At 40.7% G+C, this 15,578-nt stretch overlaps 1 protein-coding gene across 3 annotated transcripts in view; it reads left to right on the top strand.

Moving 5' to 3' along the window:
- acot7 (acyl-CoA thioesterase 7) overlaps window positions 1–15,578 on the top strand; it is an 81,758-nt gene that overhangs the window by 13,127 nt on the left and 53,053 nt on the right. For all 3 annotated transcript variants that reach the window (XM_022198802.2, XM_022198803.2, XM_022198801.2), the window contains 2 exons: window positions 1,291–1,447; window positions 15,383–15,474. In XM_022198802.2, coding sequence (XP_022054494.1) covers window positions 1,291–1,447; window positions 15,383–15,474 — 249 coding nt within the window. The remainder of the gene's footprint in view (window positions 1–1,290; window positions 1,448–15,382; window positions 15,475–15,578) is intronic.

The following is a 15,578-nucleotide window of genomic DNA, read 5'->3' as shown; positions in this document are numbered from 1 at the left end:
GAGAATCTCAACAACAGAAGACGACGTGGCTTCGCTCCACGAGAAAGTGAAAAACCTAGAAGGGAAAAATAAAGGCCTGGAAGAGAAAGTATTGGACCTGGAGGCTCGGTCACGTCGCGTCAGTTCAGATTTTTTCAAAAGTTATTCCAGTTTCTGGCTCTGATAAATGATGTAATTTATGGAAATTTAAAAATCATAACATGCCTTTCAAATTAGTTGTCAGACATTAGATTTCTCATTTGAACGCTTGAATAAACAGAATAAAATATAATCTGCTAAATAGTGTGTAAATTCCCTGTACAGTGAATGTAAACTAAAAGACACACCTGAGAGAATTATTCTTAGTTATACTCAACCCTTTAAAACATTTTAAAGAAGAAAGAAAACATGGTTGATTTGTTTAATTTGAGACGGTTGTTGAAATAGAAGTTTCCTGTACAGTAGATATAAACTGAAACACACTAATAAACGTTATATTTATTTTTATTTCTTTATTTGGTAGGGACAGTGCACATTAATGAACGCCTATTTATAAAGCAGTGGGCGTAAATATGCCGGATTATAGCACAATGCTAATTTACATCCACAGTCCTTAGGTCAAAAGAACAAAAGACATAACAGTAAAACATACAACAATAAAAGGATATTGCAGAAAGTACACAAAGAAAAAACAGTGAAGCATACAATAAAACATAGGACAACGGGTTGCAATAAAAAGACAATATAATATTAAGCATTTCTTCTAAAATGATGACATCACCACAGTGAAAGCATGCTTGATTTATTCAGTTTGTCTTAAAAATATGTCGACCACGATGGAGCTCCTCAGTTCACTTGTTTACTTGAACATTTTTGTAATCTCTTCCGTTCAGACTGCATGCTTGAAATGTTTAGTTCAGGTTGCCTCGCCCATATTTGTTTTCTCCGTCACCATCCGTCTTGATTTAACTTTTCACCTGGTGAACTTTAGCCGACTTTTGATTTCCTCATCGTTCAGTTGTCGTCTCACCTGCTGCCGCGTTCTCAGCTGTCCATGTCCTGAATTTCAAGTTCAGAGAAGACATTAAGACAAAACCCTTCCTGAACACCATGCATTCCTGCTGCTGCACAGTGAACCTCTGCCTTAGGAATCTGTCAGTGAGATTTTTATCCACAGATTCACCACAGTCAGTCAGCTGATGAGCATCTAGAGGGAAATTGTCGTAAACACTATATAATACTAACTTCCACCTTAATGTTGTCAATGTATACAGTATTTGCATCGGTTTAAAGTTTGCTGTTCTTGTACAGGAACGCTGTTTGGCAGCGCTGGTTCGTGTGGAGAAGACGGACTTCTTGGCCCCCGTGTTCGTCGGTGAAGTCGCCAGCGTCACCGCCGAGATCTCCTACACCTCCAAGCACTCGATGGAGGTCCAGGTCAAGGTCGTGGCTGAGAACATCCTAACAGGTGACTCACGCTGACATTTACTTTCTGCAATTCTACAGTTTCATTTAACAGACGCTTTTATCCAAAGCGACGCACATCTGAGAGTAGATCCAACACAAGCAAGGATCTAATCAGGAGGAAACAACCTGGATAAGAGCCATAGAACAAGTTCAAGAGTCATAATAGGACTGTAGTGTCTACAGGGAGTGCAGACATAGTACGATTTCTTATTTTTTAATTTAAAGACTGAGAGAGACTCTGCAGATGGAGCAGAGTTTGGAAACTCGTTCCACCACCAGGAACCACAGAGGAGAAGAGTCCAGCTATGGACCGGCCCTGTTGTGGAGGTTAGATCAGGAGCATTTTGTTGGCCGAGCGTAGTGAGATGGAGGAAGTGTAGACCTGAAGGAGAGAGTTCAGATAAGAGGGAGCCGTTTTCATTCTAGTTTTGAATGCAAGTGTCAGAGTTTTGGATTTAATAAAGCAACAGGAGGCCAGTGAAGCGACCTGACCAGTGGAGTGACGTGTTCTTTTTGACTTATCAAACAGACACATGCGGTGTAGCAAAGGCAAAATTATTTATATAGCACATTTCAACGAGTCGATTCAAAGTGCTTTACAAAGACATTAAGACAGAAGATAACAATTATTAAAAGAAAAACAAAAGAAAACATTTATGAAATCATTTTAAAAAAAGGTCAGAAAAGTAAAAAGATCAAAAACAGAAGTTGGAAAACAAGGGCTGTTTAAAATAACTGTTATAAAATAAGAGTTAAAATAAGTTAAAATAGTTTAATCAAAAGCAGCTGAGAACAGGTACGTCTTCAGAATGGATTTAAATGTGCTGAGAGTTTCAGCTGATCTACAGTTTTCTGGGAGTTTGTTCCATATATATGGAGCACAGAAGCTGAATGCAGCTTCTCCGTGTTTGGTTTTTATCCCCCGCCGGCCGTAGGCACGGAGGGGGGTATTGGCGTGGGCACGTCCGTCCGTACGTACACATTTCGTTTCCGGATCATATCTCTGAAACTACTTGAGGGATTTCATTCATATTGCACCCAGGCCATCTCTATATAGTATAGATGTGCCTTTTGGGGTGTATGACCTTGACCTGATTTTCAAGGTCATAGTGAGGCACTCCAAATATTTTTTTGTTTCCGGATCATGTCTCACAAACTAGTTGAGGGATTTCATTCATATTGCGCACACTAAGCCTGTTGGTAATGTAGATGTGCCTTTTGGGGTGTATGACCTTGACCTGACTGTTTTTTTATTGTAGTGAAGATGTATAATTTTGTAGGTGTATCGTCCAGTATATATTATTATTTCTTGCACTTAGAGGTACTATATATAAGGCGGGGGATGTTTTAAGCGGAGCGTGTTTATTACTCTAGGAACTACTAGAAGACCTGATCCAGATGACCTGAGTGGTCTGGGTGGTTCATACTGAGTCAGGAGGTCTCTGATGTATTTTGGTCCTAGACCATTTAAAGCTTTGTAGACCAGCAGCAGGACTTTAAAATCTACCCTCTGAGTGACACGAAAGCCAGTGTAAGGACTTTAAAACTGGAGTGGTTTTAGTAAAGTCCAGATTTTACTTCAACAGGTTAATAATATGTTTATGAGTGTTGAATTAAAATGCAATTTAATGCGAGGGACTTAAATTCTGCCATTGTTTCCAGAGGTAACTTACAGGTCCTTGATGCTGTTCCACTTCTGATTCTTACATTATATGTTCAACAGTCATGATGGATTCCTGTTTCATGGATGACTGGGTTTGAACCTGTTGCCTCACCTGTGCAGCCTTGTTCACCTTTAGCCTCATTCACACCCACATCACTGCAGAACAAGGACACAAAGAATGACGAGCATTCGAGCACGCAGGTATCCAAAAGAACAGGAAGGCAGACAAACACACAAGCAGATACCATCACCCTCATACATATGGAAATACCTACCGTCTGTTGCGTTTGCTGCAGTCTTTTAATGATGGGTTGTTTTTCCAGATTTATTGGTTCATAACTGGGCCCATGAGGTGTCAGTGCCCATCACAGTTTACCGGAGCCCAAGAGGACATCTCTGTCCTGTTTGGTCACTGGTGCAAACCCCAAAAGATTCAGTTTACAACAACAGAAAACAGAGGAAAAGGCTCAAACTGGTCGCTCTTTAAAGTTTTCGTTTGATGAACATCAGTTGTCAAAGTAGGTTAAAGGTCAAAGAATTTCCTTCTTTTTTTATTGTTTTTTCTCCACCTTATTCTAATAATAGAATGAATTCCTTTTCATCTTTTTGTTTTATTATTAATACGGCAAAATTAAATTTGCATCAGATTTCACAGCCTGCTGCACCAAACACCATGTCCTCGTTATTTACACCACTTCTTTATTTACTGTGTTTATACAGAGACAACTGAACGCTCCGTGCATTCGTAGATTCTCATTCAATTTTATTGTTATTAGAAAATCTGAATCATAACTTTGGAAGATATTTTATAAATGGAGTCATGAATCTAATTTTCCATGTTTGAGAATGTACAGCAGATGTTTTTTTTTTTTTACATTTACTGACGTTTGTTTGGGTGTTCGGTCTGTCCTTTATGTTTAGAAAGTGTAATTTTATCTAAAACATAACCTGAGTGTGACATTTTGCTGTTTGACCAGTGGAGGGCAGCACACAACAAGCAACACATCAGCGATTCTTTCTGCTGCTTAGAACTTTTCGTCTGTGGTGAAGACGTCCAACTTCGTCGTCAGCTTTGGACACATTCAGATCTACACCTAGAGTCTCCATCAGAACTGGTTTAGAAGGTCCAAGAACCTTAAAGGAGAGGAAATGATGTTCCGTCGTGAAGCTGGATAAAACTTTAGTTCTTCCATCTACTGAATCTGTCTTTACTGCAGGAATTTCAACATCTGTTAGTGATTCCATTCCCTTTTATTTTAAATTAAGATACAGGCTGTGTGGTTTAATTAAGGCTCATCTTTTAGATTCTCGTCAAATGAAACTCTGTTCATGTACGAACACTGAGATCAGCAGTGGATCAGTCCATGAAGATGACCTCATTAAATATACTAAAATTATTGAACCAAAACGAATCAAGGATGGCCAGATTTAGTTGATTTCATATGAACTGATCTACAGCCATGGCCATAAGTTTGGACACAGCATGACTTCCTGTGTCTGTTTTGATGTCTATTACAGAACATAACTAATATTTTTTGACAGCACCAGTTTAATTAGTCAACAAATCAACAAGGGATATAATATTATCAATAAATTCCAACAATTGGAACAATTTTGTTCCCAAAACATAATATTAGAAGAAAATAACAAAAAAATGCAGTACTTTCACAACCGAATTTGGTAAGAATAACAAAATGACACCAAACTCTTTTGATGTTTTTTAAATATGAAACTTAATATAATTCTCAGGAGTTGTGTATTATCACCCAAACACTTCAGCATTTTGTGGTATTTTCTAATATTCACAAGCGTCATGGTACTTGTGTCCAAACTTATGGCCATGGCTGTATGAGGCCGCTTGATCAGCGGAGGGCAGCACACAACAAGCAACGACGCTCTCAGAAGCGTGAAAAATGAAACTCTGCCTTCATGAGGTGCTGCCCTGTGTACCGACGGGAATAGAAAGTACGAGCCATGTTGGTTTCCAGTTTTAGAGTACATACTGAGCTATGCGGTCTGTAAATCCTGTTTATTTTTAAGACTTATTTAACGTGTGCCATGTGCACCTAAAAGCATGCACACACGGTATATGTATGCAGGCTACGTCTGCACACAGAATAATCAGTCTGCTGAGTAAAGATGCAGCGGAGAGCACAATGGACTGATCTCTGAACCTTTAAAATCCAGTGAGACCAGTGCTGCAGACTGGAACAAACAAGTGCTGATTGTGCTGGAACTGCTTGAAATCACATAACAGTGGCCCTATTAGTTCATGCAAAAGCACTCACTGTATACAATTGAACTGTTGTGACAGAGTTTTGGCATTATTGGTGCAGTTTTTCAGCATAAAGAGCAAAACTTAAGAGGCTCTGTGCTTATTTTATGACTAATTAGAATTAAATGAAAGAGAAAGAGGGCGACAGACCGAAGAAGTCGAGCAAATCGTGGTGAGGATGACCAAAAAGACAGCAGCAGAGGGAACGAAAGTGGAAAAATAAGTGAGAGTAAGGAAAAGACAGAAAGAAGGATGAGGGAAAGGAGGTGTGAGAAACAAAAGAAGTATCCCCTAGACAGCCGTTGCCCTAGCAACAGGCTTGTACTGGTTGGTTGGCTGGTTGCTGGGCTGGAAGCAGGTTGACGGAGGCGGAGGGAGAGATGTGAGATGACAGGTGGAGAGCAGTGTACATGCATGCATCCACGCAGGCATCAGCAGGGACAGCCCCGCTACAGGAAGGACCCCGAAGAGGGCAGATGATGAAGGAAAACACTCGGGGCTCTGCTTGGCTCGATGCACATTACTGGATTTATGATTCAGTACATTTGTAATAGTGCGGGAATTATTAATAAAATGGAATCTGGGGTTTATTCCCAGATTGTGTTTATTTACATAGGAGGCAAAAACAACGTTGGAATGAAGCTTGCCTTGTAAAAACTTGCAGAGAAATCCTAATACATCTAAAATATTTGCACTTTCAGAAGCAGAAAGTCTACTGTTTTTCAATGTGTCCAAATTTCCAGCATTTTCAACTCTGCCCACTGGGGAAAAGTGCAAAACTGCGCTCATATAAACCAAAAAAAAACAAAAAAAACAAAAACAAAACGAGCATCTTGAGCTGTGGAGTCTGAAGTGTGGGTTCAGTGTCAGGGCAGTGTGGGTGGAGATGAGCGGAGATCCAGCTGGTGTTAAGAGCAGGCGTGGAGGTTCGATCCTCTGGGAAGCAAAACTTTGCTGCAGAGATCTCCCCAGAGGCTGTGTGGGCCAAACTGAACATCTGTAATTACCAGTGTTCAAATTATAGCACAAATGATCATGTTTAACACCAACGCGTCAGTTTAGGAAAATAAAACGGGCATCACTGTTAACCATCTACACTGAAACCAAATTACTGTATGTCAGGGGTGTCAAACATGGAGACCAGGGGCCAAAACCGGCCCCCCAGAGGGTCCAATCAATCTGGTCTGACAAAAAAAGTGTAAAAATTACAAAGAAGATGTCATCTGCAAATTGTTAATTTGTAAAACTGTAAATTTAAAATAATTTCTAGACCGTGACAAGTTCATAAAGTAAAATACTAGATTGTTCATTGTTCTTTTGTTGTTTTGTCTCATTTTTGTCATATTCTGTCTTGTTTTTGTTGTTTTTTCGTCAGATTTTCGTCGTTTGTCTCGTGTTTGTGTTGTTTTGTGTTTCCTTTTTGTCTTGCTTGTGTTTTTGTGTCTTATTTCTGTCATTTTGTGTTTCGTGATATTCATTTTTTTGTGATTTTGTGTCTTTTTTTTGTCTCGCTTGTGTTATTCGTCCATTTTTCCTCGCTTTGTGTCTCATTTTTGTAATGTTTTGTCTCATTTTTGTTGGTTTTTTTTGTCAAATTTTTGGTCAGATTTTCGTTGTTTTGTGTTTCCTTTTGTCTTGCTTGTGTTTTTTGTCTTATTTCTGTCATTTTGTGTTTCGCTTTATTCGTTGTTTTTTGTGGTTTTGTGTCTTTTTTTGTCTCGCTTGTGTCATGCGTCCATTTTTTCTTCGCGTCATGTCTCATTGTGGTCATGTTTTGTCTCGTTTTTGTTGTTTTTTGGTCTTACTTTTGTTGTTTTGACCATAAAGTAAAATAACGTGTCATTCCCTTCCAGATAGCTGTCACTAAATATTTTGTGCCTTTGTAGACAAACTCTGATCTGGAAGTTGTAAACGATAAACTGAGGCATAATGTTGTTGAAACTGAACTTATTTTTCTTAAGAAATGTCAGGTTCTTCATAATGTTTTGTAAAAAAAAGACAGTTCCTTAAATGTGAACGTTTTCAGAATGTACTTTTTGGAACTTAAAGGAAAAATTTGGAGTAGTGGTTATTTAATGGTTATTCTGCTGTGGTCTTACTGGTCTGGTCCACTGGAGATCAAACTGGGATGAATGTGGAACCTGGACTAAGGTGAGTTTGACACCTCTGCTGTACATGCTGTGTTTTCCAGTATCATAGTGGTTGAACAGATCAGTTTTTACCTCTCGATCTGAAATACGTCAGCCCCGACATCAAAAGGAGAGCTGGAAGAAGTGGGTCATACGTGACTTTATGCTTCATGTATGTGTGTGCGTGTGTGTTGACACAGCTGTTATCCAAATAAACATATGGATGTGCGATTTTATGGATCTATTTTGGTCCAAACCTCATTAGAACGTGCTCGACTGCGGTCGCACACGTTTGTGTTTGATAAATGTGGAAGAAGGTGCAGCAGGATGTGTGTGTCTGTTTGCACTTAGATGCATAATTTTGCCTGTGTGTTTTCTACATGCATGTGTGAGCGCATGTGTGTGTGTGTGTGTGTGTGTGTTTTCATCAGTGTTTGGCCCTTTAAAAGGTTCCTGCGGGGCCGAGGGGGAAGAGAAGATAACGGGAGCAGACATTATTTGCTTCTGTCATGTCGGCTTAGCATCAGGCCTCACACACTGTGGCCCAGTCAGACACGGATGCCAAGTGGATGTACCTGCACACATGCTCCGACACGACGCGTGCACGTACGCGACACGCTCACTCACGCGCACACACACACACACACACACACGAGCTTGTGCAGAGATGACCTGTGTGCTCACGGAGCCTGATATGCTGACACATTCAACACAGAAAAAGTCACACACCTACGCTTTCTCACACCCACACAGATGCACAGCGAACAGCCACAGTTCCCTCCCTGCTAAAAGAAGTCTCACACCGAGGCAGGCCTGGCACGGTTTCACGCCTTCTTCACCAGATCTGTTCCCAGGCGTCAGGCTTAAGATTGATGGACGGCTTGGACAGAAACACAGAAAATGAATTATGCTGTTTGGCCGTTGAATTGAATATGCGGTCTGTGTGTTCTTATGCACGGCTGTGGACATCGCAGCTTGTGCAGCCATGCATGTTTCTGCAGCTTTGCGCCCGTATAGTACGTTCTCATCTTGTGCATTTATGTTTTATTTCACGTGTTTCAATGTGTGCATGCGCGCTGGGGGAGGAGACAAGCGTCCAGGTTCCACAGTCAGTCAGGCAGCATCTCGTCAGGCAGGCCTCACTCACAGACCCCCAGGGTAAGGCTGCCGACTGTGGGCACGAGCCGTGATGATTGTCCCCGCGGGGGGGATTGCACATGCGTACTGACATACACATGCGCGCTCACAGTCAGACCTACACACACCACAGCTCACACAGATTTGTATGTACCCACGTATGCTCACACACGTCTGAAAATGTTCGTACGTACCGAGAAAATCAGAGGTGTGCACACGCAGACCAGAAGACCTGCACTGATAAAAAAAAGCAGACAAACACGTAAATACACGTGTTTGAGCTCAGCTATATGTGGAAAAAACTGCACACAAAATTCCCACAGAGGTAGCCCTTCTTGTATTTCATGCACACTCAGGCGCACATTTGCATAAACGCAGCATAAACAGAGCATGCCTCCTCATCACACACATGCATAGACAGAGCTGAGAGCGATGCATTGTGGATTGAGGCTTAAAATATTGTAGCATGACAGCTCCAGTCATGATCCTGGTAGGTCACATGACTGCACGTACAGTCGGAGCGATGCACGAAGAACGCTCAAAGTTACAACGTATTCTGGGTTTCTGCTAAGCTCTGCAGCTCATTTAGTTGAAAAGCAATCAGTCCTGCTTTCTGTGTTAAATCGTCCAGTTATTTAGCTGTCATTAGCATCTACAGCAGGGGAAAAGAGATGTGGTTTTTATGTGTTAACGCCTCTAAAAAGATGTAGAATTCACAAATACAGCAAGACCTTTAGAGATAAAGTATGAGGGCAAATCTGAGGCGTGTAACCAGAGATTGCTACACAATAAAGGTTCGTTGAGTACAACAGAGAGTTGCCTCTGGAGTTTGTCACCTCTCAGATCGGAATTTTGTGCAAGTTTTTCGCAAAATTTTCGGTAATGTTTAAACTGAAGATTCCTTTTCACCCAGAAAACACCGTCCCAAAACTCTGCCCCTGGCATGCTTTAGTCTGCTCCTATCAGGCTGTAACATCTCACAGCTGGACTGTAGTGCAGTTAAAAGTAATGGAGCCTTGGCTCGGCACAATGGAAAATCTGTGGTTTTGATCATGGGGATCAAGCACCGAGAACGATCCCCTCTGCACTGTCTCGGAACACGCTGTTCAGGAAGGAGACAAGAAAACGGGCTTTTGTTCCTGCTCCGAGGAAGAATTAAGGATAGTGAGTGGAAGATAAAGTGGAGAGCAGAGGGGCGAACGAGTAGAAAGACAGCAATAAATCAAGGGAACCGCTTGAGGTGAAAGAAATGGATGAGGGCGAAGTTAACGGAGAGGAAAAGAGGTTGGAGAAGAAAGGGAGGGAGGAGGAAAGGGACAACAGGAGATCAAAGATATCCGAGTAGATTAGACTGAGACCGTTCAAAGCCTTTCAGAGCAAAAAAAAAAGTGCATTTAGGAGTTATCAAGAATGCTGTGAAGCCATGATTGATGCCTTAAACTTAGATTAAAGGGACTGGATGAGGCTTTAAGTTGTGCTGGAGGGACTTAAACACCCATGTGAATGCTCAAATCAGTCCCCAAAAATGTTCTAATGTATAATTAAATACGACAGAGCACATCGTTTGGGAATTCTGCAGCCTATCATGGAGTTAAAAAGGACAGTTTTGCCTGTGTTTCTAAACCAGCTTAACAGCAGCTGCTGTTTTTTTTTTTTTTGTTCATATCTGATTTGCTGGATTCTGTATTCGGCTCAGAGTTAAATGTTTTCGGGGTTGACACAATAACAGATTAATTTTGTTTTTGTTTGTCCCCTAGCAGACTGTTATTGAACTCATATCAGTATTCTTTATTGCTGCTAGCATTAAATCAGTCGGGTAATTGTAGCTGGGCTGTCTGATAGGTAATATCCTCCGTCCCACCTGCAGCAGTCGTCTTGCATCTTAATGCATTCCCTGCAGCGCTGCATGTCGGTCACACACCTGTCGTCCTCCACACTGTAGAGAAAATGTTGTTCTTGTGGTAAAATTCTGTCAACTGTGGTCGCCAGAACGCTATGGCAAAACATTTTCCACATTTACAACAAAGAAATGTATTGATTTAGTTGATTTTACAGTTAAAAAATGTGCCTCATTACGTATTTTACTGTACAAAAAAAATGTAACCCTTAAGAATTTGAAATTTTACATGAAAATACTATATAACATAAAGATTGTGTAACTTATTATAACTACTACATCATTTTTCCATCATCAGTAAAAGTGTATTCAACATTAAATATGTGTATTTTTTTAGCAAAAATTGCGGTTAAAGCTGTCATAAATATTAACCCTCGTGTCGTCCTGCTAGTCAAAATTGACCCGTTTTACAGTTTGAAAATGTGGAAGAAAAATATTTTCACAATGAAACTTCTGATGTCCACATTTTTGGGAAATCTTTGAACATTTTTCGGTGGAAAATAAATGTTGAAAATATTAGAAGATTTACTGATACATGTGTAATCACTTCAGACATTTTTAGTATTTATTTGCAAGATTTTTACAATTTTTAAAAAATATTTACAAGAATTTTCTTGCCAAATTTGGGGGAATTATTTAAAATAATACTTTTAAGGAATTATTGGAATTTTTTTCCTGAAGGTTTTGCAAATTTTCAGAAATTTGGTGGAATTTTTTTTTGCTGAATTTTTGGAATTTTTTCAGACAAGGAAACAGTATTTTTTGGTGCCCGTAAATGAGGACAACAAGAGGGTTAAAGCATATGTTCATTATTAATGCAAAAGCACATCAACTTGACCAGTAACAAAGTGTATTTTTACTTGTAATAAATGCAGAAATTGCCATGTTCCTTGTTCTAAATATTGCAACATGTTTCCATTATTAGCACAACAATATGTACATCTATAGGTATTAAGGCATTTTTCCATTAAAAACTGAGCAGGAGTCGGGAAATTTTTTTTTTTTTCAAGAGAAAAAAGATCTAAAAAAACTCACTTTTCTCCTGACAAACCTATCTAAAGTGATTTAGTGTTTTATAAACTGCATCAGACTGTTTCAGAGTTTTCAGATTTTTACCGTCATGGTTTGACATTTTTTTCACTGTAAAATGTACAAACATTTTTTTACAGTGCACTAGAACACCGTCAGTTAAAAACAAATAAAAAGCCCTGCTGCTGCTTGGTGCCATTTGTCTCGGCTGTCATCACAGTGCCCTTTTACATCCCTGCTTCTAAAGCTGCCACCACATGAACTTGAAAAAGCAGCAGAAAGTCACCGCAGTCAGTCCGTTTATTGAACGCTGTGGAAATTTCACTGAGCAGATTTGTGGAACTTGTGTTCACGGTGGATGCAGCCAAAATCTTCCTATTCAGTAATTCATTAATCCTAACTAAGCAAGCCAGCTGTCCCTTCTGCTAGCTCAGAGCCATCATTTGTGCCTGAATTCAGTGTTCTGTAATCACACAAACCAGCACATACAATAAAGCAGTTTCTCAGTAATAATCGTGCTTTTCTGCAGGACTTTCAATGCTCAGACCAATTCCACATTTAGGAAATTATTTGTACATGTTGTATTTGCCTCTAATTTGTCTTCCCTTAAAGAAATGTATGATGTTGCAAGGATGCAGAGGAATATTATGGGATGTTTTAGTGGACATGCTGTGAAGGGTATAAGGATGACATGGTCACATATTGACATTGTGTTTATTCGATGCAGAGGGATTTCAAATTCAAAGCCAGTTCCCCGGCTCCATTCTGGTCAAAAAGGTCATAAGTCGGACTGGGAATGGTTCTTAGCCCGGCGGTTCATTCTGGTGCTTCGCCCTCTGTCTCTCTCTCTCTTTCTCTTTCCTTCCTGCCCTTCGTCCCTCCATCCTAAACACAGTTCACTTACGAGGTCCAGCAGGAGCTAATAATAGACTGGAGTCACTCGGTCTTTGGTTGAGTCAAGGATATGTAAATATGCCTCCCTTTCTCCTGTGGGCAACTTCCTGGTTGCTGGCAAGGGCGTGAGCCAATGAGAGGAGGAGGAGGAGAAGGGGAAGCGTAGTCGGCATGGCAACGAAGCCCGGCTGTCTGCACGGTTTTAACTCGGGTGTAAAATGCAAATGTTATTTCCCTGGAGTGGCCTGCCATAAGCCGCCACTCCCACTCTCTTCTCTTAACTTCACGTGTCCTTGTGCAAAGTCTCCGGCTGGTTTACCGGCGGCCGCGGAGCTCACACTGACCGCGCAGTCCTCCGTTTTCACTAAAGTGCTTTTATTTATGAGACGTCCTATTTTTAGTAGCATGTTGTTGCCGAGCGCATTCATGCAATTTAAATTACTGCGTGCTAAAGCGTCGTAAAACACGCGGGCAAGGCAGCAATTACAGAAAAGATTATTTGGTAGATTACAAATCGGTTCTTTAATTAGCATCTAATAAACACATCTGAATATCAGCCTCATGGGTCTTTATATAAACCCAGTAAGTTCATCAGATGCTGCAGCCACCGGTAAAAGCTCCTGACTCTTGGAGACGGTGATTTGATTCCAACCTGCTGGCCTGGTGCTGCCTTTAATCCGTTCACCTCCCTCGTGTGCCATAACAACGCCACCTCAAAATAGCCCCTCTCCCTCTCTGTTAGCAAATTAAGTGAAGAAGTGTGGGCAGAATAGAACAGATATCACTATGACAACCTCTCCGCCTGATTGCTATGAGACGTGAGTTTGGTCTTCTGATCTTCTGGTTCTTAACTTTCTGTGGGAAGGCAGTGCAGACGCTGCAGACTCTGCACTGTGCCCTGTTGGTTACATCATTGTTTTCACAGCTTTATTTAAAAGAAAATGTTAAGTACGATCCACTTAGATTGATTTTGTTGGCACTTTAACAAATAAGGGAAGTATTGTGCTTTATATTGTTTTGGAACAAACTGTTGTCTGTTTAACAGCTCTGGTGTTTGTAAAAATAGATTTTATTGTCAACTTCCTTTTGAATTGTGTTTCTTCCACCTTTGACACCAAGCTGGTTGCTTTATTTGGTCTTGAGGGTTAGCTTATGTAAATCCCATTCTTAAAATGAACAAGCTTTGAATGAACTTGCTGATTTCCACATAATTAAATGTCTTTCTCTAGACTTTATGCATTTCAGTTCGAATAACTGGATTTACTCAAACTAGATTAACTTGATTTATGTACCTTTACTTGACAAATCAGACTGTATTGAAAACGACTGGATCAACCCTTAGGAAGTGAGTTCAATGAACACGAACAAATGAAGTTAACTCAAGTAAATTCCTTTGGTAATTAAGTAAAAAAGTGAATTGAGTTAACTCAACTCAGGTTTGTTGAGTTGGAAGAAAATAATTATTTCATTCTTTATGAAAGCAATTTAACTCTTACAGGGCCATGTCTCTGGAGAAGTACATATACTGAAACATATACTAAAACCACCTAATCCATAAAAATATCGATCAAGTCTTGCGAGGTCGCATTGTCGTAGACATTCGCCATATTGAATTTCGGCCGGTACGTGGCCCCGAAAAGAGCTTCGTAATTGCAGCTTCATTATAGCGGCTCATACAGCTTTATCATTTGAAATAAGCAAATTTGGAGCCAATATTTATATCTTACCATTGGTCAACTTAAACATACGGGTGTGTGCATATTTTATGTTAATTAGCAATCATTAACAAGTCACACGTGTTGAGCCGAGAATGTTCGGTTTCGGCTGTGTGTACGAGTAAGCGGGAACTGAGTATACTTGGTCCCGGCAGCCAAGCCGTGCTAGACAACCCACGGCAACAAATTTAATTCTCTGTCAGGGTGGGTCTAGTTACCCTCCATAAGGCTCGAGGCTGGATGCTCCTAAAACTGGCCGGACCAATCACCATGAAGTGTAGAGTCAGAAGGCGGGCGTAACTAAGTGACGACAGAGGCGTGACGATTCTGACAGAAACAACCGGCGCACAATAAACAGTTATCTTTGGACTCGGCTTTGGCCACAGCCCTTAAAGATTTGAAGCTAAAATTCAACTTGAAAGATAAACAAAGGACGGCACTGAAGTGTTTCATTGAGAAGAAAGACGTATTTGGACTTATGCCGACGGGATATGGCAAATCCTTAATATACCAGTTGGCTCCGCTGGCTGGAAAGCTAATGGGACTTAGCCACAATCCGCCGGCGCTCTCGGAACTCCGTCAGCCTATTCGTTGTGCTGATTGGTTGTATATCTACCCAATTGCTGCAGAGTGATTTGATAGACAACCTTTTAGCCCGCCTCCATCCCTGTCGAGTGGTCCTAGACCCTTGTGCCTTCAGAACATGGGTCTAACGTGGTGAGGCTATGGTCCCGGCTTTTTAAGGGTTAATCATGTTGAATTTCTTTCCATGACTTTTTCAGTTCACTCAAAGAGCTATTTTTTAAGTGCATGCTACAGAGTCTGATGAATGCGCTGCTGTTTGTATTTAATCCATTTAACATAAAACGCTGAAAGTTCAGGATTTGCGGATTACGCAAACTCTTGTGTTCTGAACAGACACAAACGATTGTCTTTCGAACAAAGTCCTCATTTGTTTTCTGCCCCTTTGTTTGCAGAACAAATCTTCATGCAGCACCGATGGATTTGTTAAAAACTGGATTGACTTTTACTGGCGTATTAATAAAAGTGTCTGTTTTGACAACAGCAATTTCAGAATAATTTGCTCCATTGTTGCTTCGCTCGAAAGACGTGTCAAAACTTCTACAGGCACAAAACTGTCTGTTTATGGGACAAAATAAAGCTGTGACATTTTCCTCCTTTTCTCTGTAACCACAGGTGCCACAAAGCTGGCCAGCAAAGCAGCGGTGTGGTACGTCCCTCTGTCCATGCAGGATGTGGGCAGGATCGTGGAGGTGCCGCCCATCAAGGTACACGGAAGCTTGAAGTTTGGCATTTTACCTGTCAGCTCCTGTCTGCCTCCATGACTCTCTCCCCCTCATATGTATTTCAAAAACGATATTACTGGAAGCGG

The sequence above is a fragment of the Acanthochromis polyacanthus genome, chromosome 6 (assembly GCF_021347895.1).
Source record: "Acanthochromis polyacanthus isolate Apoly-LR-REF ecotype Palm Island chromosome 6, KAUST_Apoly_ChrSc, whole genome shotgun sequence".
In the NCBI taxonomy this organism is placed as follows: Eukaryota; Metazoa; Chordata; class Actinopteri; family Pomacentridae; genus Acanthochromis; species Acanthochromis polyacanthus.
The sequence above is the reverse complement of the archived record's forward strand: the minus strand, read 5'-3'. Positions and strand labels throughout refer to the sequence as shown.